Below are 25,030 nucleotides of genomic sequence, written 5' to 3'. Positions count from 1 at the left end.
AGATGGCAAACAGACATATGAAAAAATGCTCAACCTCACTAATCATTAGAGAAATGCAAATAAAAACCACAATGAGATACCACCTTACCCCAGTCAAAATGGCTATCATCAATAAATCAACAAACAACAAGCGCTGAAGAGTTTGTGGAGAAAAGGGAACCCTGGTGCACTGTTGGTAGGATTCCAGATTGGTGCAGCAACTATGGAGATATCTCAAAAAACTGGAAACAGAACTACCTTATGACCTAGTAATTGCAGTCATAGGGATCTCTCCAGAGAAATCCAAAACTCTAATTCAAAACAATTTATGCACCCCTATGTTTATTGCAGCACTATACACAATAGCTAAGACATGGAAACAACCGAAATCCCATCAGTAGACGACTGGATTAAGAAACTGGTACATTAATGCAATGGAGTATTACGCAGCCATAAAGAAGATTGAAATCTTACCATTTGCAACAACATGGATGGACCTAGAGAACATTATGCTAAGTCAAATAAGTCAGACAGAGAAAGACAAATACCATATGATCTCACTTATATGTGGAATCTAAATAAAAGAACAAATGAACAAACTAATCAGAAACAGTCTCAGAGACATAGAGGAAAAACTGAGGGTTGCTAAATGGGAGGGGTGGTGGGGATAAAGGGCAGGGAGACGATATTAGAAAGTACAATCGGAAACCACAAGATTGCCACAGAGATACGAAAGGCAATTTGGGGAACGTAATCAATAATGTTGTAAAGATTTTGTAGGGTATCCGATGGACACTTGTCTTGTTAGGGAGACCACTTCAGGGATGATGTAGATGCCTGATCACTGCACTGTACACTTGAAGCTGAAACTGAACAATAATGAATGTCAACTGTAATTTTATATATATGTATATATAGTTACAAGAAGTGGAGTATAGTATTAGGAATAGAGACTGGAAATGTAACGGCTGTATGTGATGTCAGAAGGGTAGTTGATTGGGGGAGGGAGGTTATCACTGTGTGAGGGATATAAATGTAAAATGTCTAACTAGTACTTTGTTTTGTACACCTGAAACTAATAAAAAAAGTGGAAAAAAAGAAAGAGGTACCCCAAATATCCTCTAATTAAAGATATGATTTGGCCAGAAATAAAGTTAAATTCATGTAATTGAGAGATGATAGCAATGTTTATACAAACATTTTATATAATTAAATATTTACAAAATAGTTCTAAGTTCAAATAAAAAGACCCTTACTATGTCTATGGAAAAAAAAAATGTGTATATTTCTTTGGGTAATATGGCCATTTTAATTATGTTGATTCTTCTATTCCATGAACACGGGATGTCTTTCCATTTCTTTGTGTCTTCTTCAATTTCTTTTAGAAATATCTTATTGTTTTTAGTGTATAGGTCTTTCACACTTGGTTAAGTTTATTCCTAGGTATTTTATTGTTTTTGTTGCAATTGCAAAAGGCATTTTTTGTTGTTGTTTCTTTTTCTGAGATTTCCTCCCCTAGTTTCTACTCAGATTCTTGAGAGAAGCAAATGAAAATTTATTAGAAGACATTTTTGCAAACTGTAAAGTACAAATCTGCACTGCTAACAGTGTTCTTGGATTTGTCTTATCAGTAGTTGTAATGATGGCATCTGCCTTGGACATGGTTGACACCTGTTTTAGAATAGCTCTCTTGTCGTTAGTAAGAGAAGGGAATATTATTGAGAAAGGAGTATAGTTCAAGGGGGAAGGAGCAAGGGGCTATTCCCTCTAAGCATAGACCAGGTTTTCTTGACCTCTGCAGTGCTGACAGTTTGGGCTGCATCATTCTTGGTTGTGGGGGCTGACCTGTGCATTGTGGGAGGGGTGGCAGGATCTCAGGCCCCTCCCACTAAATACTAGAAACCCCTGCCCCATTGTGACTACCAAAAACATGTCCAGGTATTGCCAGATGTCCCCTGGAGGGCAGATTCATCCTCCCTTGAGAAGCACTGGCCTAGGGTCTTTTACTCAGAATCTCCTGAGACCTGTGTGATCTAGAACTGAATCATTTCAAAAGGTGGAAGAGGGCCTAAAAGGTGGAGGACTATTTCAGTGTGGTGAGGAGCCTGATGGTCCGACATCCGTGTGCTCTTAGATGCTGTTGTTTCCACGTGGCAGCACCTGACTTGGCTGCCTTCGTAATTCATTCATTTGTCCATTCACCCATTCATCAAATTACGTTATTGAACACCTGCTATTGTCAAGGCATAGGCTAGATCTTGTAATGGGAAATAAAATGTGAAAGACAAGAAGACCCTGGCACCCAAACTGGTCCCAGGCAGGTTACAGAGGGATCCCTCTGTGGGAGGTGAGCATTGGGAGTGGCACGGCTGTACAGCTGTGGCCGTGGGGCTGATGGACAGATGTCTCCATGATGGTGGTCTCTCTGTCTTCTCTACACCACCCTCTGGATATTTTCTTTTCTCAACATTGCAGTTTTATTTCATTGAAAGAACAGATGCTTAAGGCATCTAAGTGCACATAAGAGTATTCTCAGATTCTTCCTTTTATATATGGAAACTGTTAAGTCTGTAGCCAATTGGCATTAAGAAGGTCTGTGACATTTAACCCTTCAGGGAACCCATCAAAGTTCTCCCCCTCACCCCTGGCTGTAAAAGTTCCTGACCGAGGGAGAATTACGAGCCCCGACCCCCGTTACCTTGTTGCTGCTGCTTGATCAGGAATTTTCTCTCTTAACATCTGTTTGGGTCGTGAGTTCTTAGATTCCATGGCATACTGAAATACTAAGAGAAATGTTTAAAAAGTAAACTCAAAATATTTTCTGCCTTAGAAGCAGTATCCCTTTTGTGCTTAAGGGCCTTTTTTTTTTTTTTTTTTTTTTGTGGCTGAGGATTTGATCTGATGCATTTCTGTGTGGCCAGTGTTGGTAACGTGTGGGTGTGAAGGAAGAGCCAGCCACCATGGAGAATCTAAGCGTGGTCTCAGAGTATGTCTGCAAGAGTCTACCTCTCATTATCTATCCCCAGACAGCCTTTTAACAGAAAGTAAGAATCTTTTATGACCAGCAGAGTGTCAGAGAACATCTTCCTTTGTGGTTTGTGCTGTGTTTCATCGCTGTTTGTTCAGTGATTGTCTCTTCATGTGCCAGACTCAGTGACAGATTTTTGAGACACAGCAGGGAATAATGCAGACACACCCCCTGCTTGAAGTTCAATCAAAAAGTAAGCAAATAAATGAAATTATTTTAGGTACTGATAATGTGATGAGAAAATATAACAGGGTGATGTGATAGCACGTGTTAAGGAGTTCAGTGGGCAGGAGCTGTCATCTCCTGGAAGACCTAAGTGACAGGGAGCCACCTAGGTGAACAATGGGGGAGGACGTCCGGTGCAGAGGGAAAGAACAGTTGTTTCCGCGGCCCAGAGATGATCAGGACTGATTCTGAACTTGTTCTTTTGAGAGTCGTAGCCCGTACCCATGCGGTATTTACAAATGTCTTTTCTTGATCTATCCCTCCTTTCTACCAGGTGGTGATTTCACTCCTGCTGTGTTCTTGCTTCTGGCTTGAGTTAGGACTCTGTAAATCACCGGTCAGTCATCCATGTTGTTCCTGATGAATCCTAGCTCTTCCCTGGTCTCCTCTAGAAGCCAGTTTTCTGCTAGAAAATTATTTTGTTTCATTTCATTTTTCTTTGTATTTAGGGACTATTAGCAACAATAATATTGGGAAAGTCGGGTCAAATTTTTTGAGTTTAAGTTTGAATTAGGAAGCTGATTGGTGTATGGGTTTAAACATTCATGAGCTTTTTATACTCCTTGAAAACCAAAATGTAGTTTCTCTGCCAGTGGCCATCTTCCAGCCTTCCTTCATCTTGTTTTGTAATTTTATATGGAAGAAACTGCAGAAACTGAGATTGAGCAATTTGTTTTCCAGCTCTTAAAACTCTAGCTTACTCTTCTGGTCTGGAAAATGGAGTTAAAAGTTTACTGACACAATTCTGTCCTCTCTTTATATTACTCAAAAATATTTTAAATGCACACAAAATGTGTATCTTAAATGATTTTTAGTAAGTGGGCTTCTTGATTTTAGTAAGTTCATACCTCTGCCAAGCCAGCACTCTGCCCTGGTATCGCCTTCAGGGTGCTTGTCTCCAACACCAGCCCCAGTGCCATTGGCCTTGTGTCACTGGCTACGTACAGAAACCCGGCTAGGGCAGAAAGGGACAAAATTTGATCTCGCAGGCTTCACTTACCATTGTTTTTCACATCCTTTCCTTGCTTCACCTACTCCCTCTCTATTCACATCGTTTATTTGGTCATTCATTCATTGAAAAAAACATTTACTTGAGTACCTACCAAACAAGGGAAAACCATTGGTGTTTGGAGAAAACATATTCACAAATACGATGCAAACAGTAGAGGTCATATATTAGATGTCTGTGGTGATAGTCAGCCTGCAGATGTGTTTTATTTATCTATCACAATACTTAAGGTAGTTGTAGTTGTTGTTGTTTTAATGTAGTTGACAGAATTTGAAAATTGGGCCATTTCCCGTAAAAGCTGGATGCTGAAACTGGAGGACCTGGCCTGCATCTCTGTGTTTTCACCTCCTTGGATGTGGGGAAGATTGGGGAAGGCGGTAGGCATGGGGCAGAGGCTGAAGATACATTCCTTGAAGGTCTCTCATGCTGAGATGTTGAATTTGGGTGTCATGCTGAGAGCTACTTGGAGTCCTAAGGAAACTTCAACTTGAAATATCACATGATCAACTTTGCACCTTGGAGGCAGGTTGAGGAGTCCTTTGGAGGGACAAGTCCAAAGGGAGGGAGATCTTTAGGAGGCTTTTGCAGTGAATCAGAGGGGAGGACCTAAGAAGCTGAGTCCAGGAACTGCACTAAAGGTCAAAGAAGAGCAAATGAATTGGGGAGCTCCTGAGGAGAAGAAGGCAGTGCTAACTGAGGCATGAGAGGAGTCCAGAGGAGGCAGCAGTTTCTTGCCGGAGGGACCTCTGGTTCTTGGAGTACCAGTGGGGCTGCTGCTTTCACAGTGACTAGGGCTTTGCTAGTCTGTGATTTGCTTGATGGTCTGTGCAGTTCATTTGCATTTGTGCATTTTTTTTTCTGGGTTGAAAGTCCTTCACTGAGGTCTATGGTTGTAAGCAACAGAACCCACATGTGGCTGCTTTAAGTAGAACTATTCAGATGGCCAGGAGCAGATTCTAGAACTGGCCTGGTGAGAACATTTCTGGGGCTGCCCCCAGAGGCTGCTCCTGCTGCCAGCGGGCCAGGTGTGCTAGCAGCCCCACTGCCCTGCTGTGAGCAATGCTGCTCTAGGCTACCTATGGATTCTAGCCTGGAGCAGCTGTGGGGACAGGCTGCACTTCAGGCACATGTCCACGCCCTGGCATCACAGGGAGAAGTGACAGGATATTTGACATCTGCAGCTTCTGTTGTAAGATTTGAGCTCTACTTCCCACCAAGACTCCAAAGTGGGGCAGGGATTCTTCAAACACAGGAAAGGGCTTCAGAGATGAGGGAACCAATAAAATAATTGTTCATTAATGAGTTTATAATTTTTGAGCATACGCAAGGGATGAGGGACCCCCAAACAGTGAGACCCTCTTTTCTGTTGAAAAAGAATACCGGGACCAAAGAAAGGTAATATTTCAAGGTAGGACCAGTGAGGGGAGTTACCTGAGTTGGCTGAAGATTGAAGTGGGGAAGTCCTTCAGAGGTAAGAAGCCATGTTGAAATTTTGAGTTGAATTTCTAGCCTTCATTTTCTCGGGTAAGGGTTTGCCACTGAATATTTTGATCTGGCAAATGACCCAGTGAGAATATGACTTCAGAAATTTAATTCAATGGGACAAAAAAATAAGTTCAATGGCTGCTTCTCTAGCCCACGTGTGACCTGAGGTCCTGGACTGGGGTGGTGACCATGGGCCAAGGAGCTGGTGCTGTGATGGGACTTCATAGCTCACTGTGCAGAGGAAGGGCACCAAGGGAGGGAGAGGGAGGTCCCTGGTGGGAGGGGATGCAGTGTTTTCATTCTGGGTGACTAAGAGAAGGTGACACCATCAGGGTACAAGAGGAATTGATAATTGGGAGGGGGAAGATAATGACTGTTTTAGACAGTGGAGTGCAGGAAGTGGAGGCCAGACTGGAACTGGGTTCCAAAGGATAGATTTAGGAATCATAAAGTCATAGTTCTAGAGCAATAGAGCACAGAGGTGATCTAACCTCATACCCTGGTTTTATTTTATTTAAAAAAACAACATGAAATGTATTAGTTTATGTTTAATAGAGAAGGTAATAGAAATACAAAAAATAATGTGCCATAATCTTTTCCCCAGATAACCCTCCACTTGACTTGAAACAAAAAGCTAACTGGAAGTAAGGTATGCATACAAATAGAACATTCAGACAACATAGAAAAGTGCACACAGAAATACAACAGTGGGCCTCCCCAGCTCTCCCCAGCCCCAGTGTCCCCTTCACAGTGGTGAGCGTTTTCGTGAAAATGTTGGACTGCACACACGACTTCACCTTTCCTTCGTGACAGTTCTAAGACATAGTAAATAAAAATATATACAATATCTGCTTCTTTCTATAGCCCCACACACCTTAAAGGTATTAGTGGCATGTAACCTAGAGCCCTGAGGACTTTGCAGCCGCCCATGTGTGCTTGCATGACTAGCTCCCTGCCGCCCTCCACCCTCATGCTCTCCCAGTGCACACCTGCCTCCTTTCTCACCACTGTTTGCCCTGCTCCCAGCCTGTCCTTCTCTCTTCTGGCCCACTCCTCTTAGAATTCAAGTCCCTTGAGTGTCGCTGCCTCCTGTAAATCCTCGGGGATCCCAGAGGTGTCAAGTCACCTCCTCCTTCCCTAGGCGAGAAGTAGGACGTTAGCAGAACCATGTCTCCTGTCACACCTGTGTCCCAAGTGACCATGGGTAACATGGGTTTAGTAAGCCATTCAACCACTGTAATACCTTCTGTGACTTACAACACATGCAACGTGACAAACATGCCCACCTGTATGTAGTCCATTGTAATTGTCCTCTGTATGAGTCAGGAGTCATCTGTAGTCAGTGTTATAACAGAAGAATTATTCTGACACAAAAAATGGCAAGGATGACAGAGACTATTGCAAGTGAAAGAATGAACTCAATTCCCAGTATAATGGGCAAATGGGATTTATAACCAGTGGATGAGGGATTAGATGGAAAGTTCATAAGAAGAATTTGATTAGTTACCAAGAGTGGAGGAAGAGGAGCTTGACTAGATGTCAGCAGTGGGATTCTTTGTTAAATCTGGTAGTCCAAGGACACGGCCTAATCAAGAAGAGGAATCCAAGAAGCCCAACTAAAATTTGGTCAAGGAGGAAGTCTTTTGTCATTGTCACCAAAGAACCATGTGGTAGTTATGCCATTAGTATCTAATGTCACATCCAGATGTCACAACAGAGATAGCAGACACTCTGGACAATGGTATTACAGGTGGAGAAGCTCCATGCAGGGAAGCAGCCATCAGTGTGATCCATCTCCAAGATGAGCTTGCATTGTTCTTAGGTATTAAAACAGGAATGATGAAGTCTCTACCTGTCCTCCCAGGAGAATTCCAAAGATTGATTCTAATTCAAGAAAGACCTGTCAAATGTTTTAATTCCTTGGCAGTGGATGTTGGAGTTCTCCTTTGAGATGCTGTTTCGCGTGTTCCAGTTACAGAGTTGTCCTGGCCTGCTTCAGTGCTGTGACTAGTCACAAACATAGCTGACCTCACAGTCCCAAAGTTAGCACTCTCCAAGCTAACTTTGCCCCTCTAGGTACTGAGTCAGCCAGGTGACTGCACACCCCCATGTCCAGGTCACTTCTGCCTTTTCCTAAGTGTGAGATAATGGGAAAAAATAATAATAAATATACGAGATCTGCCAATTAAGTTCGAGAACTTGCCCCCATGCGCTTACATTGACAGCACTGTACAAACTGCTTGGTAAGGTTTCATAACCTTGGTATATCAGTGTCTCACAGCTGTGTTTGTGTCGACATGTGGCGGTGTCTTGCTGAGTAGCATTCATTATTGTTGTTGTGTGTTTTTGTGTGCTGTCTTGAGAATGTCTGAGCTTGAATTAGAGCAATGAACAAACATTAAATTTCTTGTTAAACTTGGCAAGAGTGGAAGTGAAATCAGGGACATGTTAGTCCAAGTTTATGGGGATAATACCATGAAGAAAATGGCAGTATACAAATGGATTAAACGTTTTTCTGAGGGGAGAAAAATGTGTCACTGATGAAGAGAGGGCAGTGCAGCCAGTAATGAGCAGAACTCATAAAAGCATTGCGAAAATTTGTTGAATTGTGCATCAAAATCATCAACTGACTGTGAGAAGCCTAGCAGACCAAGTAAACATTGATAGAGAAACAGTTAGGAAAATCTTAACTGAAAATCTTGGCATGAGAAAGTTGTGTGCAAAAATGGTCCCGAAGGAGCTCACCGATGAACAAGAGCAAAGTAGAATCAAAGTTTGCCAAGACTTTTTGGAGAGGCAAGACGATGTTTTGGGCCATGTTATCACTGTTGATGAAACATGGGTGTACCAATACGACCCTGAAACAAAGCATCAAAGTGCACAATGGAAGTCAGCCAATTCTCCACAACTGAAAAAGTTCTATCAGTCCAAAACAAGAGTCAAACGACGATGCTAACCTTTTTTGGTATCAGAGGGATTATTCATTATGAATTTGTAGTAACTGGACAAACAGTTAACCAACTTTATTTGGAAGTGCTGAAAAGGCTGCGTGAAAAAGTTAGACAAAAATGAACTGAACTTTTCGCCAACAATTCATGGCTCTTGCATACGACAATGCACCAGCTCACAGGGCACTGTCTGTGACGGGGTTTTTAGCCAGCAGACAAATTGGAACACCCTCCCTACTCACCTGATCTGGCCCCCAATGACTTCTTTCTTTACATGGAGATAAAGGAAATATAGAAAGGAAGACATTTTGATGACATTCAGGACATCAAGGGTAATACAACGACAGCTCCGATGGCCATTCCAGAAAAAGAGTTCCAAAATCTCTTTGAAGGGTGGACTAGGCACTGGCATTGGTGCATAGCTTCCCAAGGAGAGTACTTCAAAGGTGACCATAGTGATATTCATCAATGAGGTATTTAGCACTTTTTCTAGGATGAGGTCATGAACTTAATTGTCTGGCTTGAGCGCACGTGCACATGCACGCACTTACACAGAGGGTACCAAAAACTGTATACACATTTTAAGAAAAGAAAAACTATTAATTGTAATACTCATTATATACTGATAACAAAAGATGAATACAAGTCTCGTCTGACTTCTGCAATTACAAGAGGTGCTCAAAGTGGTTACCATTAGCATCCAGACATGTCTGATTATGGTGAACTACTGCTTGAGCGACGTTGACCAAAGTGTCCGCTTGCGTACATTTTTTTGGCACCACCTTACCGCCCCGTATGTTATCTGTCCCTACTTCCTGACACAGGGCTCCTAAACCTTTGTAAATTCCTAAGTGGTAAGAACACGAGTAACATCTTTTCTCCTAATGGGTGACTGAGTGGGCTCCTGGATACGACCTGGTCAGCAGAAAGACAAGCCATGATTAGAACCTTGGAATTTTCAGCCACACCTCCCCATGCTCCAGAGAGAGGAGGTGGCTGGAAATGGAGTTGATCATGCCTATGTGAGGAGGCCTCCATAAAATCCCCACAGTAGGGGGCTCAGAGAGCTTGCAAGTCAGTGACCACATCCACACTGGGAGGGTGACACACCCCGACTCCACAGGGCAGAAGCTCCTGCACTTGGGACCCTCCCAGACCTATGTATCTCTCCATCTAACTGTTCATCTGTATCCTTTATCATATCCTTTAACAAACTGGTAAATGTAAGTAAGCCTTTCCCTGAGTTCTGCGAGCTTTTCTAGCAAATTAACTGAACCCACCAAGGGAGGTCCTTGGAACCTCCCATCTATAGCTGGTTGGTCAGAAGCACAGGTGACAACCTAAGCTTGCAACTACCATCTGGTGTGTGAGTGGAGGGGCAGTCTAGTGGGACCTGACACTATCTCGCGGTAGATAGTGTCAGAATCAAGTTAAACTGTAGGACACCCAGTTGGTATCAGAGAATCGCTTAATGTGAGGGAAACCCCCACACATTTGGTGACCAGAAGTGAAGTGTTCTGTGTGGCAGTAAGGGAGACTCAGAGGGAAGGAACTCACAGTGGAGAAGAACTGGTGTTTCTCTTACATAGGAAGGAAAAGACTGAAATTTTCCTTTTTGTGGAGTAGTCATTAACAGCATCTCTTTTCACTCTCACACGTGCCCTGGTTTGGTTGATGAAAGCTGTGACACCTCACGTGGCTTCCCTCCAGCACAGTGGCTAACCCTGCAGGCTCCGCTGGTGGTGCCAAAATAGATTTCCCCTGCAGTGACTGGCACACATGGCTTCGGTTTGTAGCAAAAGATGCTTGAAGAAATCCATGCACTTGGAGAACGTGATTACATGCTGCTTCAGATTTCTTCCTGGGAATGGACAAACACAGGGAGTGGGAAGCAGTGGAACTGGGAGGGTGCGCTGGCGGTAGTACTGACGTAAAGACTTGCCTGGGCACCGGGGGTCTGCAATGAAGTGTCACCAAGGCTGGTATGCGGAATGCATTTGGAAACCCTATTGGATGGTATAGCTTCCAAAGCAGTGTTCATATTTGGATTTCAACGTTTCCATACAAAGTATTGGCAACACGAATTAGTTTCTTGTTTCATATTTTGCAAAGAGGGGAGCTTGTGAAAAATATAGTACCCAGTTCTCATCTCAGAATCATTCTATATGGGGGCTGGCACTGAGGGTTTGTCCAGAAATGTTGAATTTTTAACAGATTTTGGTGATTCTGATGGATAGTCTGGTTTGAGAACCATTGCCTTAAGAGAAGTAGACATTTGGGAGCAAATGTGTGTTCTTAATAACTTGCACATTTAGACAGTTCATTCATCCATTTAGCAACTCTTTACCGAATGATAATCATGGGCCAAACCCTGGGCCAGAAGCTGGGTATGCGGCAGTGACGATGTGTTTGCTGCCCAAAGAGTTTTCCAGTCTAGCAGAGGGGACAGACCTTCACCTAGTAATGCCGTGTGACAGCATCACTCCAAGGGGAGCACAGCAGATGGGGCACTGAAGCAGGGGCCTATTCCAGACTCAGGACAGGCCTCCTCTGGGCACGAATCAGAGCTGCCTAACAGTGGGAACAGCATGTGCAAAGGCTTCAGGCGGCAGAGAGTGGGTTTGCTGGAGCTGTGAGAGAAGACCAGATGTGGAGGAGTGTGGAGGGTGCAGTGAGAGAAGGAGGAGTCGTGGGGGAAGTCGCAAGAAGGAAGGGTGGAGGGGTGCTGCACTCAGGATACCAAAGAGCACTTGAAGGGCCTGAAGTGAGGAAGGACACATGGGATCCATGAGGACCTGTGGGAGAGCCTGGTCTTTAAAGTTTTGTGAGTTTATGGGTACCAACACGCTGCCATCCGTAGGCCTTTGAGCAGGCTTTCTTCTGGCCATGGTCAGGCCAGAGCCCTAAGACAAGGGTGCCTGTTTGTGCATGCTGGGAGGTGCTGGGAAGTGGGTGTGGCAGGCGGCCAGCCTGGGCTGTGCTCTGGCCACGCTGAGGGCCCTGCCCTGTGCCAGGCACTATTGGTTGCAGGTCTGTAACGCTCACGTCTGGTCTGTGTCTCTCCTCTAGATTCTGCCTGGCCTGTATATTGGCAACTTCAAAGGTGAGTTCTCTCTCTCGCTCTCTTTTTTTGTATGTTTTATTGTGGTAAAATATGCATAATGTAAAATATGCCATGTTAACCATGGTTAAGTGAACAGTTCAGACGCGTTAAGCACATTCACACTGCTGTGCTACCATCACCACCGTCCATCTCCAGAATGTTTTCATCTTCCCAACTGAAAGTTAGTACTTTCAGTACCCATTGGGTCCCAATGATAATACCCATTGAACACTAACTCCCCATTCCCCTCCCCCAGCCCCTGGCACCCACCATTCTACTTTCTGTCTCTATGAATGTGACTTCTCTGGGGACCTCACATAACTGGAACCCTACAGTGTTTGTCCTTTTGTGGCTGGCTTACTTCATGGCTTCATGTCCTCAAGATTCATGTATGTTGTGGCAGGTGTCAGTATTTCCTTCCTTTTTAAGGCTGAATACTATTCTATTTTATGTCTATACCACATTTGGTTTATTCATTCATCTGTTGATAGACATTTGGGTTGCTTCCATCCAAAATTAAGTTTACTTTTTTAAAAAATCAGCTTTAGGCTCTTCACACATGATTGAGTCAAGGTGTAGACTTGGTTTATATAGTCTGGTCTGAACACAGCCACCACTTGTGCCCAGGCCCCTATTGGGCTCTTATCCTGATGCCTGGTCCTCTTGGCCAATCGGACAGAGTGGTGTGAAGCACGGGAGTTCCAACTTGACCTCTGATCTTCATTTTAATTCTGCATATGTGTTGGAACATCATTATCAAAAGAAGATGGCTAAAAGGCACATTTAACAGCCATGTAACTTATTTATAATCTTTTATCACTTTTTTCTAGTTATTAATAAATTTTCAGTAACTTATTTTTTTTTATCACCTGGGAAAAATAAGAGGAAATTTTATCTTTGGCAGATTATTCTTGTCTTGAGTTGACTTTTCTTCTTACACATTTCTCTGCGGCTTATTCAATGTGCATTTATTGATTTGCTGTTAGCTATTGACTTTTTATTTTTAGCTTCTCTGTTTCCAAATGCTATATAGTCACAGAGGTGAGTGGAAACCTCTGGAGCAAAGTGCATGGTGGCGGACAGGCTTTTTTTGGTTTCCAGGGAGGGGCTGGGTCCCCGTGCTGTGTGAGTGTATGTGAGGGGAAGCACCAGCTCTTCAGCACTGGAGAGAGAGTGTCCTTAAGAACATGGAATGGACCTAGGAAACTTGCAGGAATGAGTCTGCCCCTGCTGGGTGGGAGAGAGCCAGCCTTTGTCATAGGTGTCTGAAATCCTTCCCTCCACGAACAAGCCAGAACACACTCCTTGCTCTTTTCTGGTTGTTGCTTAAATTTGTGAGTTCAGGTTCAAATTGATTATAAAAACAATCTTTATGATTTCTCTGATAATGTTTATTTTGTCTTCTTCCCTGGAAAGCTCCTAGTGTGGCCAATTCACCTCAAACAGAATTAAGCACCCACCGGGAGCTGAGAGCTGCTAATTGCTGCTAGAACAAGTACTGGAGCTCTTAAATCACTAAGCTTCGTAATTCTGAAAAAGCAGCAAGTGCTTTGTGGTAGGTAGACCAGTGGAGCTAGAATACATAAAAGAGCAAGTATCTTAGAGGTTATTTAGTACGTTATCATGAATTGCGTTTATGGGAGAAGGGAACATCTTGTGTTTGAGAACAGTGTTTATGATACATTCTTAAAAGTGTAATCGCCAGGTGAAAGTCTTTACAAATTTTAAATCATAATAAATACCAACCAAATTAAGTACTTCTGCCAACAGTTTATATGAGAGTTTTATCCTTACACGTGGAAGGTGACTTTCCTGTAGAAGGACATTATACACAACTTTAAGGGAATACTTAAAACTTTTTGTAATCAAATCTGTACCTATTTTCTAAATAGTCGGTGACATAGGCACTGTTCACAGTTCTAGGATTCTCACTTTGTAGGCCTCACCCATTGGTTTGTAGCAACCCACATCTGTCTTTGTTCAGACAGTTCATGTTTGTTGTTGCTTTCAATTATTCTGACGTTAGTATGTGGTTGTGTTTTATTCACTTATTAATTCACCAAACATTTCTTAAACACTTACGAAGTGTAAGGCTTATTTAAAACAAAGGAATGACAGTGTAGCAATCCAAAAGAAGCTGGAAGGAAGAAGTATTGTGTCCATATAGTTACCTGTGGATTAACTCATTCGTTCCACAGACTTGTTGCAAGTGCCGGTGTATGGGGCACTGTGCTGGGAGTCCGGTGTGGACCCATGTCCTGGTCCTCAGTGGCTCAGAGCTAGGGGGCAGGTACAGAACAGGACAGCAGGTCCTGCAGAGTGGAGATAAGCTAGGGGAGGGGCAGGGCTGCCCTGGAATCCAGCTACCCCACAGCCTATGAGCCAGATGCTTGGCCCCTGACACCTTAACCTGATGTGAGAGTGGGAGAACATCAGCCTGTGGCTGTGGTGAGGGCTGAGCCAGATGGTGCTCGGTACATGGCAGGTCAGCCAGGGTCAGGCCCTCCTCAGCTTCCCTGACTGTGAAATGGGAACCACATACCTACTTCGGACTGTTGTGGAAGGAGCTAGATGATCATGAAGCACCCGCATCATGCCAGGTGTGCAGCAGGCACTGATCAATATCAGTCAGCAAGGGTGGAAACCAAGGTGAGAGGGTCATGGCTTCTCCTGGAAAGTGAATTGGGCTGTCATCCGTGCTCTAGCATTATGTCTCACTGAGTCATGTTCTTTCCTTTTTAAATTACAAATGATAGTTGCTTACTGTAGCACAACAGCCAATATAGAAATATATAAAGTTAATGGAATGTTTTTTCTTTTAACTTTCTGAGAGGTCTTCATGATTTACAGAGTGTGGATCAGCAGTGCCTTGGTTCTAGTGGCCACGGTCTCTTCAAGTCAGTCATTGAATGGTCTTCTGTACCATCTCTACCCTCCCTTCCCCCTCCTCCCTTCTCTCCTCTCCATTCTTTTCCCCTCTCTTCCTCTCCCTCCCTGTCTCCTTCCTTCCTTCCTTCCTTCCTTCCTTCCTTCCTTCCTTCCTTCCTTCCTTCCTTTCTTCCAGTAGAATCCTTCACACATCACTCTGCGACTTCCTTTTTTTTTCTTTTTAGCTTTGCAATGAATCACAGTTTTCTGGTGATTTTTCCACGTAGAGAAAAATCCACAAACCCACCTTCTCGACCCGGTCTCTGATGAGAGCCTCTCAGTGGAGATACCTGGAGCTGGCAGCTGGCTCTGTCCAGACTCAGCGAGGGAAGGCAGGGTGTGGAGCTCAGAGAGCAGCTCCTCCCTAGGCCGAGAGGGTGGTGAGCTGCTTCCTCACGACTTAGCAGGTGCAAAAAAAGTAGATACCAGCAGGCAGAGGAAACCCTCATTGTTTGAAGATGTCCACAGCAGTCTAGAGAGGTGGGAGACAAGCTCAAGCGCAGTGTGTGTGCATGTGATGTCCATAGAGACACGTCTGAGCTCAGAGCTTTTGTCCTGTGTCGTCAGTGAGGACAGCCATGGCTCCCCAGTTGTTTAGATGAGGCTGAGCTGGTGACTACTGAACACTGATCTGTGGTGCTCTGCTGTTGGCTTAGCCTAGGAGAGCTGGGTGGTGAGTGACAAGCGGCAGGTGGTACTGCCAGAGGGAGCTGGGAACCAGATGTCTTTGAAGGCAGCATGTATTGGGAAATGTTCATATGTGATGGCGACTGAGGCCTGTAGCATGGCCTTGGGACTTAATCTGGTCATGATGACAGTAGTGATGGCAGCGATAACATTTACCGCATGGCAGCTGGCATGTTCTAAGCATTTACTTCTGGCAATCCTTTGAAGATGTACTCTTATCATTTTCCCATTTTATAGATGAGAAAGTGAAGCACAGAAAAAATTGCCCAAGGTCAGTACCAGTGAATATCAAAGCCAGGATTTGATAAAGAAGGGAGCAGGTAGGAACAGCCCCATTTTAGCCCCCAGCGCAGGTTGCAAATGTATCTACTTAAAGATTGAAACCACTACCAGCTAATTAATAACTCCAGAAGTTATAATGTATAGTAATTTGTAACTCTAGAACCATTAAATTTTGCAGGGGGAAATGTAAGTGTAAAACAGATTGGAATCCCTTCCCATCACTCAGCAGATTCTCAGCTTGGGAGGTAAATGTTGTTTGGGAAATGACTCAGAATATGGCTTAGGGTCCAGTGTCAGAGCAGAGGGAACTGGGTCTCTTTAAAACAGAGACCCTCCTCTCCCCTTCCCTCACTGTCTCATCCTGCATGGGCATCGTTTTGAGTCCGCAATCAGTGCAGTTGGTTTTCCGCATATTGGAAAAGCATTACCACAGTTCTTCCTGCCAAATGTCCTTTTTTCTCGAGCACTTGTGTTGATAGTGTTAATTTCTAATGCTTCATCCAGTATATTTTTGTTAATTGTGCTCAGAGGCAATTCTGCTTGACTTTGCTGGACTGGCTTATTTCCCACAGCCACTCTGGCACTTCCCCTTCCCACACCTTAGGACTGGTTACCCCTGTCCATCTTCTGTATCAATATAAGATCTAGAGTGCTAATTACCTTTCCTAAGGAAGCATGTAGCTGTCACTTTGCCTTTTAGAACAGCATCTTGTAGGAACCCATCTACTCCCTCAGTGTGGTCTACCCAGTGATCCCGGGTAGATTCTTCCTCTGAGCTAGACAGGAACGTGCAATAGTAAAGGAGAAGGATCTGTTTCTATTTCAGTGTCCCATTGTGCAAAGGTGACATTTGTTTCTCAGAAGGCCAGATAAAGCCTGGGGGGCAGGGAGAGGCAGAGGTGAGGAGGGTAAAGGGAGGCGGGCTGCACGAGTCCAGGGACCAGGGGCGGTGTTCACAGAGAGATTAAGAGCATCGTTAGGTATTTTTACCAATGAAGGGTTCCAGTCTGGGCAGCAAAAGTTGAAGTTCTGCCCTATGTTTTTGAGCTCACAAAGAGCTGGTGTAAAACTTCCAGGCTTAGGCATGTGCGCATGAGTGAGCTGATAACCCCGTGACCAAGTCCTACAGCTGCATTCATAGTTCGCTACCGTAAGCCCGTGGCTGTAGGCAGCCGTCCAGAACCATCAATAACTTTAATCTAGAAGAATAAAAAGTCCAATGTGGCTATCCGGTAGCTTTGCTTAGCATTTATGCACTCCCAAATAGGTGGACCGAGCCTGTGCTCGTGGGAAAGGGCAATCCCAAAGTGGCTATCAGTACAGATGGCACTATCATAACAGACAGGAATGCAGACGAAAAGGAGTATTCCCCAAGCGTAATTGCCATTTTCTTTGGAGTCCAACAGGCAGTTGTTGTCATGTGTGGCCTCAAATAGTTTTCTGTATTCACATGTGTATAATCGTATTCCCAAACCACTGTTTCTTCTTGTTTACCTTAATCTGTATTATAAAAGTATATTTATGTGGTGATGAAAATGTTCTCAAGTTAGATGTGGTGATGGTTAAACAACTCTAAATATGCTCAAAACGCTTGAATTGTGTACTTTAAAAGGGTGAATTTTATGGTATGAGAATTATCCCAGTAACGCTGCTTACATAAATAAAAAAGTACTGATCTTTAAAACGCAAACCCTGGGCAGAAGCAGGACCTGGAAGGTCCGAGCCTGCTTTAGAGAGCGCCATCACTGCCTGCCTGTCTGCCCCTTCTGCCTCACCTGGTCTGGGGCTCTTCTGTGAGCTCCGAAAGCTCAGTCTTGTGTCATTTCTTGTGAATTCACACACATGCTGGTGGTGATTGGAAAATCGCATTTTGTTGAGAATGTGGAGGCTGGCTGACTGTGGGGCCCTAAATCATTCCAGTCCCTGCCTAATCCGAAGCTCACTGGTGCTACAACTTGTGATAGCTGGGTGGGGGCTGGGGGGAGGGGTGGGGGCTGGGGGGGTGGGGGGTTGGCACTGAGTCCCTGTGTGTGCGCACATCTGAATCTGAGATGGTTGGAGCAATGAAGAGAGTCTTAAAACCAACATTTTAATATTACTTTTAAAGATTTTTTTCTTAATATAAAAGTGGTGTGTGCTTATTGCAGAATATTTAGAACAGTGTTCTCAGTTTTTGCTCAATCATCAAGGCTTATTAGAAAGGCAGATTCCTCAGCCCTGTCACGGACCTTGAACTAAATTGGAGCCTAGGAATCTGCCTTTTTAATAAGTCCCCCTCCCCCACCAGATAGTTCATAGGCATGTGAAACTTTTAGAACCACTGGTGTTGAATATACACAAAAATATATAAAAAAGAAAAGAAATTGAAAACACTTGTAATTTCCTCTCTTAAAGATTACCACTTTGGGGGCTAATTCCTTTCAACACTTTTAACCCTACCCCCACCCCCATGTGTTTGTCTTTATGTGTTTTTACAAATTGTATTTATGTTGTATTAGTAGTTTCATACCAGGTTTCTCCTCTGCTTAATATTATATCCTGAGTATTTTTCTGTGTCATTAAATATTCTCCAGAAACATGTTAATTAAACATTTGACTTTTGGTCCATTTTACCCTTTATCATTTTAAAAAAACTCATCTCAGGCCAGGACAGGGGTTTAGGGGGAAGTGACCACCCTGTTTCTTGCTGGCCCCCTATTTTGTAGATTAGCACAAGGGTTCCAGCTTGGGGAGATTCATTCAGTCTTTCTTTTACAGGTGTGTGCATTGCAAAGGAATGTAATTTGGGTGTCTCCTTAGTTTCATATGCAAATAATTTAATAGCCAACTGATAATTTATAGACAGTTCTGTTGGAATTTCTAGAAAATGTTCCATTTTGACTTTTGCTCTAAAGTGAATATAGATGTTGTAAACCACAATCTTGTCTGCATCTGGTCCCATCCCTGCTTTTGACGTCAGGGTAAAGTTGTCTCTGGCAGGTTCCTGTTTCTTATATAGTAAGTGGTCTTTTGTATTTAATTTTAACTTAGATTACTAATCATTAAGAGGTAGTTTTTAAAAATATTTTACACATCTTCATTGTTAAATGTTTTATTGTAAGTGTCTACAGTTTAACAAATGTCAACTACAAAATGATCTCATAGATTCACTTCCTTTAAACAGGAATAATCACGATTACAGTGTTTATTAATCTAAATACCTTTTAAGTTTTAGATGACCAATTTGTATCAAAAGATGTGCCAATCAGAAATAAACTTAGTTATCTGCAAAATATATAAAAGTGACAAGTCCTAAATTCCCTAGATCTAGATTATTCTGGGTATGGTCAATCATGGAGTTTCAAGAAAGAAAACGCAAGTCATTTTGTGTTTTTTCCTGGCTAAACTGAAGGAGTAATTCACTTGCAAAGAATATTAAATTGTCTATCCTCTTTCTTCTGTGACAGATGCCAGAGATGCAGAGCAACTGAGCAAGAACAAGGTGACACATATTCTGTCCGTGCATGATAGTGCCAGGCCTCTGTTAGAGGTAAGAGAATGTGTGTCCTGTCTGTGTCCATGGGTGCGACGGGCCATTCGTGAAGGCACCGGGATCGCTCTGCTAACACTGTGCTCCTGTCACTGCTGGCCGCGTTCACTTGGTGCTCAGGCCTGTCCGTGTCATGGTGGAAGGGTGTGTGCTTTTTCTGGTTGTACTCCTGCTTGGCTTTTTGCCCAAGTGCCAGAAAATAAGCTGATGCTGCATTTGTTTCTGTGTTTTAAGGACATTTAAAACCCATTTCATTCCTTTCAAAATTATCTCTGGATTTAGAATCCAAAAGAATTCACGGTGCTCATTTCCTGATTTTTTTTTTCTTCCATTTTCCATTTCCATTTTTTTCCATGGAAGATAAATTGTCATTGGGCTTCTCTGCTATAGAGACTATCATGTAGAAACTATGTGTTTCCAGACAATAATTTAGTGGTTACCAGAGGGTAAGGGGGGTGGGGGGTGGGGAGATGAAGGTAAGGGGGATCAAATATATGGTCATGGAAGGAGAACTGACTCCGGGTGATGAACACACAATGGGATTTATAGATGATGCAATACAGAATTGTACACCTGAAATCTATGTAATTTTACTAACAATTGTCACCCCAATAAATTTAATAAAATAAAATTAAAAAAAAAAAAAAAGAAACTATGTGTTTCAGTTTTCGAATAAACAGGGTGTATCTGTCTGTACACTAATTCCAAAAACATTCCAATACATTATTCAGTATTACCCTAATGGTGTGGTTGAGTTGTTGGCCAGGAGCAAAATCTATTTCTATTTATTAGCCTTGACAGAGCCCGAGTTACCTCTCTTGAGAAAATAAGGCATGTGTCGTTATGATGTGTATCATGCTTTCTATTTTAGGGTGGGGTGACTTGTTCTAAAAGAAATTATCCTCAACATCCTTCCACGTTGTCACAAATGGTACTATTTCATCTTTTCTTACCACCGAATAGTATCCCGTTGTGTATATATACCACGACTTCTTTATCCATTCATCTATCGAAGGGCATTTTGGTTGTTTCCATGTCTAAAGCTGCAATGAATATTGGCACACACATGTCTTTATGGATAAATGTTTTCAGATTTTAAGTCAGACAGAAAAAGTACAGAACCATATGAATTCACTGATACGTGGTATATAAAACTGAAAACAACAAAAGAACAAGACAAACAAATGAAGGAACAAGAACTCATAGACACAGACAATAGTTTAGAGGTTACCAGAGGGTAAGGGGGGAGGGGGGCTCTAGAAGCTCTAGAAGAGGGTAAATGGGGTCAAATATATGGTGATGGAAAGAGAACTGACTCTGGGTGGTGAACACACAATGTGATTTATAGATGATGTAATACAGAATTGTACACCTGAAATCTATCTAACTTTACTAACAATTGTCACCCCAATAAACTTTGATTTAAAAAAAAGAAATTATCCTAATTCAAGCTGTTTTAACTTAATTTCATAGTATACAAGAGTAGACAATATATTTTTTATTTTAAATTTATCTGTTTTCCTTAGCCATTAGAGCTGCCATATTTCGGTTAGTGTAAACAAATGAGGACATGGAATAATAAATGATTCTATTAAACATTATAGTACCAGAGAACCATAGGTGGTAAACAAACCTCACTTTATTTCTCCAGCTCTGTGAGCTGTACTTCCTTCTGTAGTTTTGGCTCATGGTTTTTGCTAAGGTGCTGTAATTTGTGTTGCAGTAAGATTTTATTGAAAACAACAGCAACAACAACAGCATACCATGTTTGGAGCATAACAGTTCCTTTGAAAGTCGCTACTCTATTTTTCATCTGTGAATGATAGTTTGTATTGAAAACAGCCAAGCTATGGCCAAGATGATAAGTTAAACACAAACAGAGGTCATGATTGATTGACTTCCTCTTAGATCACAAGATGAGGCTTGAGGTTTCCTTTATTTTCATAAATTACATACATGTCCTTCCCACCCTCACCCTCCAGGCCTGCCTCCCGATTTTATACTCCATTTAATGCAACACATTGTCATGTATGAAGGGGTCCCTTAAATCTGTTCACATTGTAACTCCTGTCTAGATACAAGATATTCCAGAGTTAGAAACAAAAGAGTGCTGACCCTAATTTATCCGATCTCCCCATTTTACACATGGGGAAACGAAGGGCTAGAAAGTAAAATGAGATTGTAATCCAGCATAGATACCACTGTTTGTGTGAAACCCTCGGATCTGTGGACAGACTGTTCCCATCAGTAGTCACTACATATTCCTTTTTATTCCCTGTGCATCTCATTCTATAAGGATACACTATGCCTTGAGAAAAGGAAGGGGAAACTCTCTGCCTTTTCTTCACAGGGATGGCTTTTATTTGGTGAACATGTCCTGTTGTCTGAATGCTAGTATTACCTCTGCTTGATAACATGTACTTTCCTGTGATTTCATATTAATGAAGGATTAGACCACTATTTCATAGCATATCATAGTTTTATTCATTTTAACTTCACAAGTAATTCATGAATACATTCTTATAAAAAAATTAAAACAGTAGCCGCTCTGATCAAACAAATTGGGGGAACAATTGATACACCGAAAATTATTTGAACTGGCATGCTCACATTACGTGATTGGTGTACAGGAGATGCCCCAGGTCCCAGCAGCTTCCGGTCTTGCTCAGCCCTGCCTGATGTGTAAAGGCAGTCTTCTGTCGGAAATGTCACATTAGGTCCAGAAGCCGAGCCTGAGCTAAGTCAGGGAAATTATTCATTTGAAGCAGGTAGGGAATGAGCAGGTGGATTTTATTCCTCAGCAGCTCCATATTACACTTGGCCCTGATGTCTGGAGTAAAAGAGGATGGGGATGACGGTGAGAGGGCAGATTGTCTGCAGGGCCGAGCACCTGCTGTGAGCTGAGCCACAGCCTGGGAAGGGGCCCTAATAAAGGGTGCAGGGATAGGAATGAGAGAGGAGAGAGCTGGGACTGCCTTTGTTTTCTAAGGTCTTCAAAGCCATGTATGTTTATCGAATGGCCCCAACTTACCCTGGGCAGCCCTGTCTGGGGCTGGGCTGGAAGTGGGGAGGTAGTTATTATCTAAAATGAGAGGTTTCAGTCATGTCACTTGCATGCAGGAGTTGTGTGAGTTCCACTGCCATGTAGCTGGTCTATGCATTGGGCTGTACAATGTAGGTTCTGCTTTCGATCATTTCCAACAGACATCTTCATGGGTGCGAGAGCACTGCATGCTTAGTGTCGGTTATCAAGGGATTTTAGAATCTTTAGGTCTGCTCTTATTGTGATGACAGCTAAGTGAGAGAGGGCGGTCATATTGTTCAGTATGGTTTCCAGAACAGAGGTCAGAGGTCAGGGGCTTAGGGTTCTCAGAGGATTCTTAGAGGACAGACTGTCAAACAGCAGGCCTGGGGATGTGATGCTTTGCAAAAAATAAATAAGTTTGGGGAACCTAGCACACCATTGGCCACTGTGGATAATTCACAGATGTATTGACAGCATAAAGATTCTGAGGTTCTGTACTAAAGACACACATTTATCTGTCTTTACGATCAGAGAACCAGTTAGCATGTGTGCATGCTCATGTAACACACCACCTCATAACGTCCATGGAACCATATTCTGCTGAAAATGGTCCAAGGGACCCGAATTAAGGGGGACTCTGGAAAGCGGCCTGCTGCCCCTTGGAGTGAGGGTGAGTCTGCGGGATGGGGGCTTATCCACAGGGACGCACTCACCTGGTGAGCTGAGGACACTGGGGATTGAGGTGATGCCAGACCTGCTCTGGCCACCCACTGAGGCTGCCGCAGGGTGGGTTGCTGCGACAATCTGGTATAGGCAGAAGAGGTGTGATGGAAGGTTGCACAGTTCTTGTGCCTGGTACATCCTCTTGGGTGTGATGTGTTACAGGACCTGGCCAGTGACAATACTATAAATGCACCCACCATGAAGAAAGTCCTCATAAGTACGCTGAAAAACATGTAGTTATATGCATTTATTGATTTTATTTAGGAAGGACTTTAAGGAACTTGGTTGATTTTACCAGATTAGATGTGATTCTCCATTACTTGGGTAACTTTCGGAGGCGTTTCCCAACGTAACAGTAGCAGGTCTCTAACTCTTCCTACAACCTGGTGGGAAGAAGGAAATGCAGCGCACTCTGCCCAGGCCGCGAGAGTGGCTGGGCCTGGCCTGTCATCAAGTAGAGCCGCTGGCCTTCTGCTTTGGTGGACGACGTAAGACTTCTTTATCCTCTGAACCATGAGGTGAGGTGGTCAGCTGAGGGAAAGAGGCCTGAGGCTTCAATTGTTGTTTCTTCTGAAGAGTATCTGAGGAGCTGATCTTCCAGAATGAAGACTCTTAGAAACTTGGGGACATTCATACTCATTTGAGTCAGCCCTAAACTAACATCTGAGATTCTCAAGAGGCCTAGCTCCTTTTTTATGCCTATTGATCTTTGATTGAAACACAAATCCCAGCTGAACAGGGCCCTAGAGGTTACCTGCCTGATCCATCACTGTGTGCACAAGGCAGCTGAAGTTCAGAGACACGATGGGACTTGCTCACTATCTCACAGCTGATCTAGGTAGCGCTGCGGGAACCTGGATCTTCTTTCTCAGGCCGGAGATGTTCCCAGAGTGCCTCACTGCTTGATGACTGATGCTTAACTGTTGCTTCTGACTTAGGTAGCGATATTAGTAGATATTGCCACATTAGCTTTGGAACGGTTGTACCATTTGTGCCCTTATTGGCTGTGGGTGAAGGTGCATGTTTCCACTTACCATCACCAGCACAGAGTTTTATTCTTCTTAACTCTTAATTAGCAAAGTTCTTGTTTTGTTTGCCTCAGATGCCTTTCTCACACTATTTAGTCTCTTGTCCAGACAGTTCTTCCCTTTGAAGGCAGGGAGTTAATGATTTGCTCATTTCTTGAGCTCCTACTATGTGCCAGGCCCCAGGACAGGTGCTGAAGATAATGAAAGTAAATCTCAGTATCTGCCATGGCAAAGCCCTTAGTGTATAAACAAGATATGTATTATGGTTGTTTTTATAAATATTAATAGTAATTACAGTCCAGTGAAAAAGAGCTCTGGCTCAGGACAGGCCCTTGCTACTAGGAAACAAGTAGGAATAAAGGCTGCTGAAGCTCAGAGAACAAGGTCTTCTCCTCTGCCATGTGAATCCGGGGACATGTGCAGTGACCAGGCATTTGACTGGGCCTTTGGTATTGACTTGGAATTTGGGAAATCTGGTTGGTGGCATTCCAGCCAGGAAATGCTGGTAGAGAGAGACAAGACATGACTTTTGGTGGAGCCCTGTCTCCATAAGATCACACCAGTCTCTTTCAGTCCTCCCGGAACTCTGAGCCCAGCAAGGCAGATGGCATCGTCCCCATTCCTTTATAGCAAAATCAGGCCTGACAACTTCCTCACATCCCCTGCTAGCAAGTGGCAGAGCCGGGAAGAAAAAAAAATCATTGTCACATACATAATTTCAATAGGAATTAAGCTCAGACCTATAATTATAACATGTGGCGGGGCAGGAGGGTAACCCTTCATTGGTTTCCACGTTTAGGACTTGGTTGGGAAGTTGCTGACATTTGGTCAAAAGCATTTTCTTACTTGTGAGGTGTGTCTTCAGTACTGATTGCTTCAGATTTGAGGGATGGTAAAAACTCCTGTCACAAAGACAGTGCTTTTTCAAATCAGAAACCTCATATTGTTTGTAGGTGCTGAGGAAGTAATATTGAGTAATGAAAGGTTTCTCTCTTCCCCTGAAAAAAGAAACAGAACTCTATATTTCTACTGTAAAAATTTCAGAGTTTGT

The 25,030-nt window shown here is 43.2% G+C and overlaps 1 protein-coding gene across 6 annotated transcripts in view; it reads left to right on the top strand.

Annotated features, from left to right (window-relative positions):
• Positions 1-25,030, top strand: part of DUSP22 (dual specificity phosphatase 22) — a 71,278-nt gene that overhangs the window by 12,266 nt on the left and 33,982 nt on the right. For 3 of the 6 annotated variants that reach the window (XM_019714886.2, XM_019714884.2, XM_019714885.2), the window contains exons 2-3: positions 11,744-11,777; positions 19,121-19,203. In XM_019714886.2, coding sequence (XP_019570445.1) covers positions 11,744-11,777; positions 19,121-19,203 — 117 coding nt within the window. Of the gene's footprint in view, positions 1-11,741; positions 11,778-19,120; positions 19,204-22,759; positions 22,899-25,030 lie in introns of those variants that run through there. The other 3 variants (XM_074335325.1, XM_074335324.1, XM_074335323.1) reach the window with 3 other exon arrangements.

Source organism: Rhinolophus sinicus, linkage group LG06 (assembly GCF_036562045.2).
Source record: "Rhinolophus sinicus isolate RSC01 linkage group LG06, ASM3656204v1, whole genome shotgun sequence".
Classification (NCBI taxonomy): domain Eukaryota; kingdom Metazoa; phylum Chordata; class Mammalia; order Chiroptera; family Rhinolophidae; genus Rhinolophus; species Rhinolophus sinicus.
Note: the sequence above shows the minus strand (reverse complement) of the source record. Positions and strands in the feature narration are given on the sequence as shown.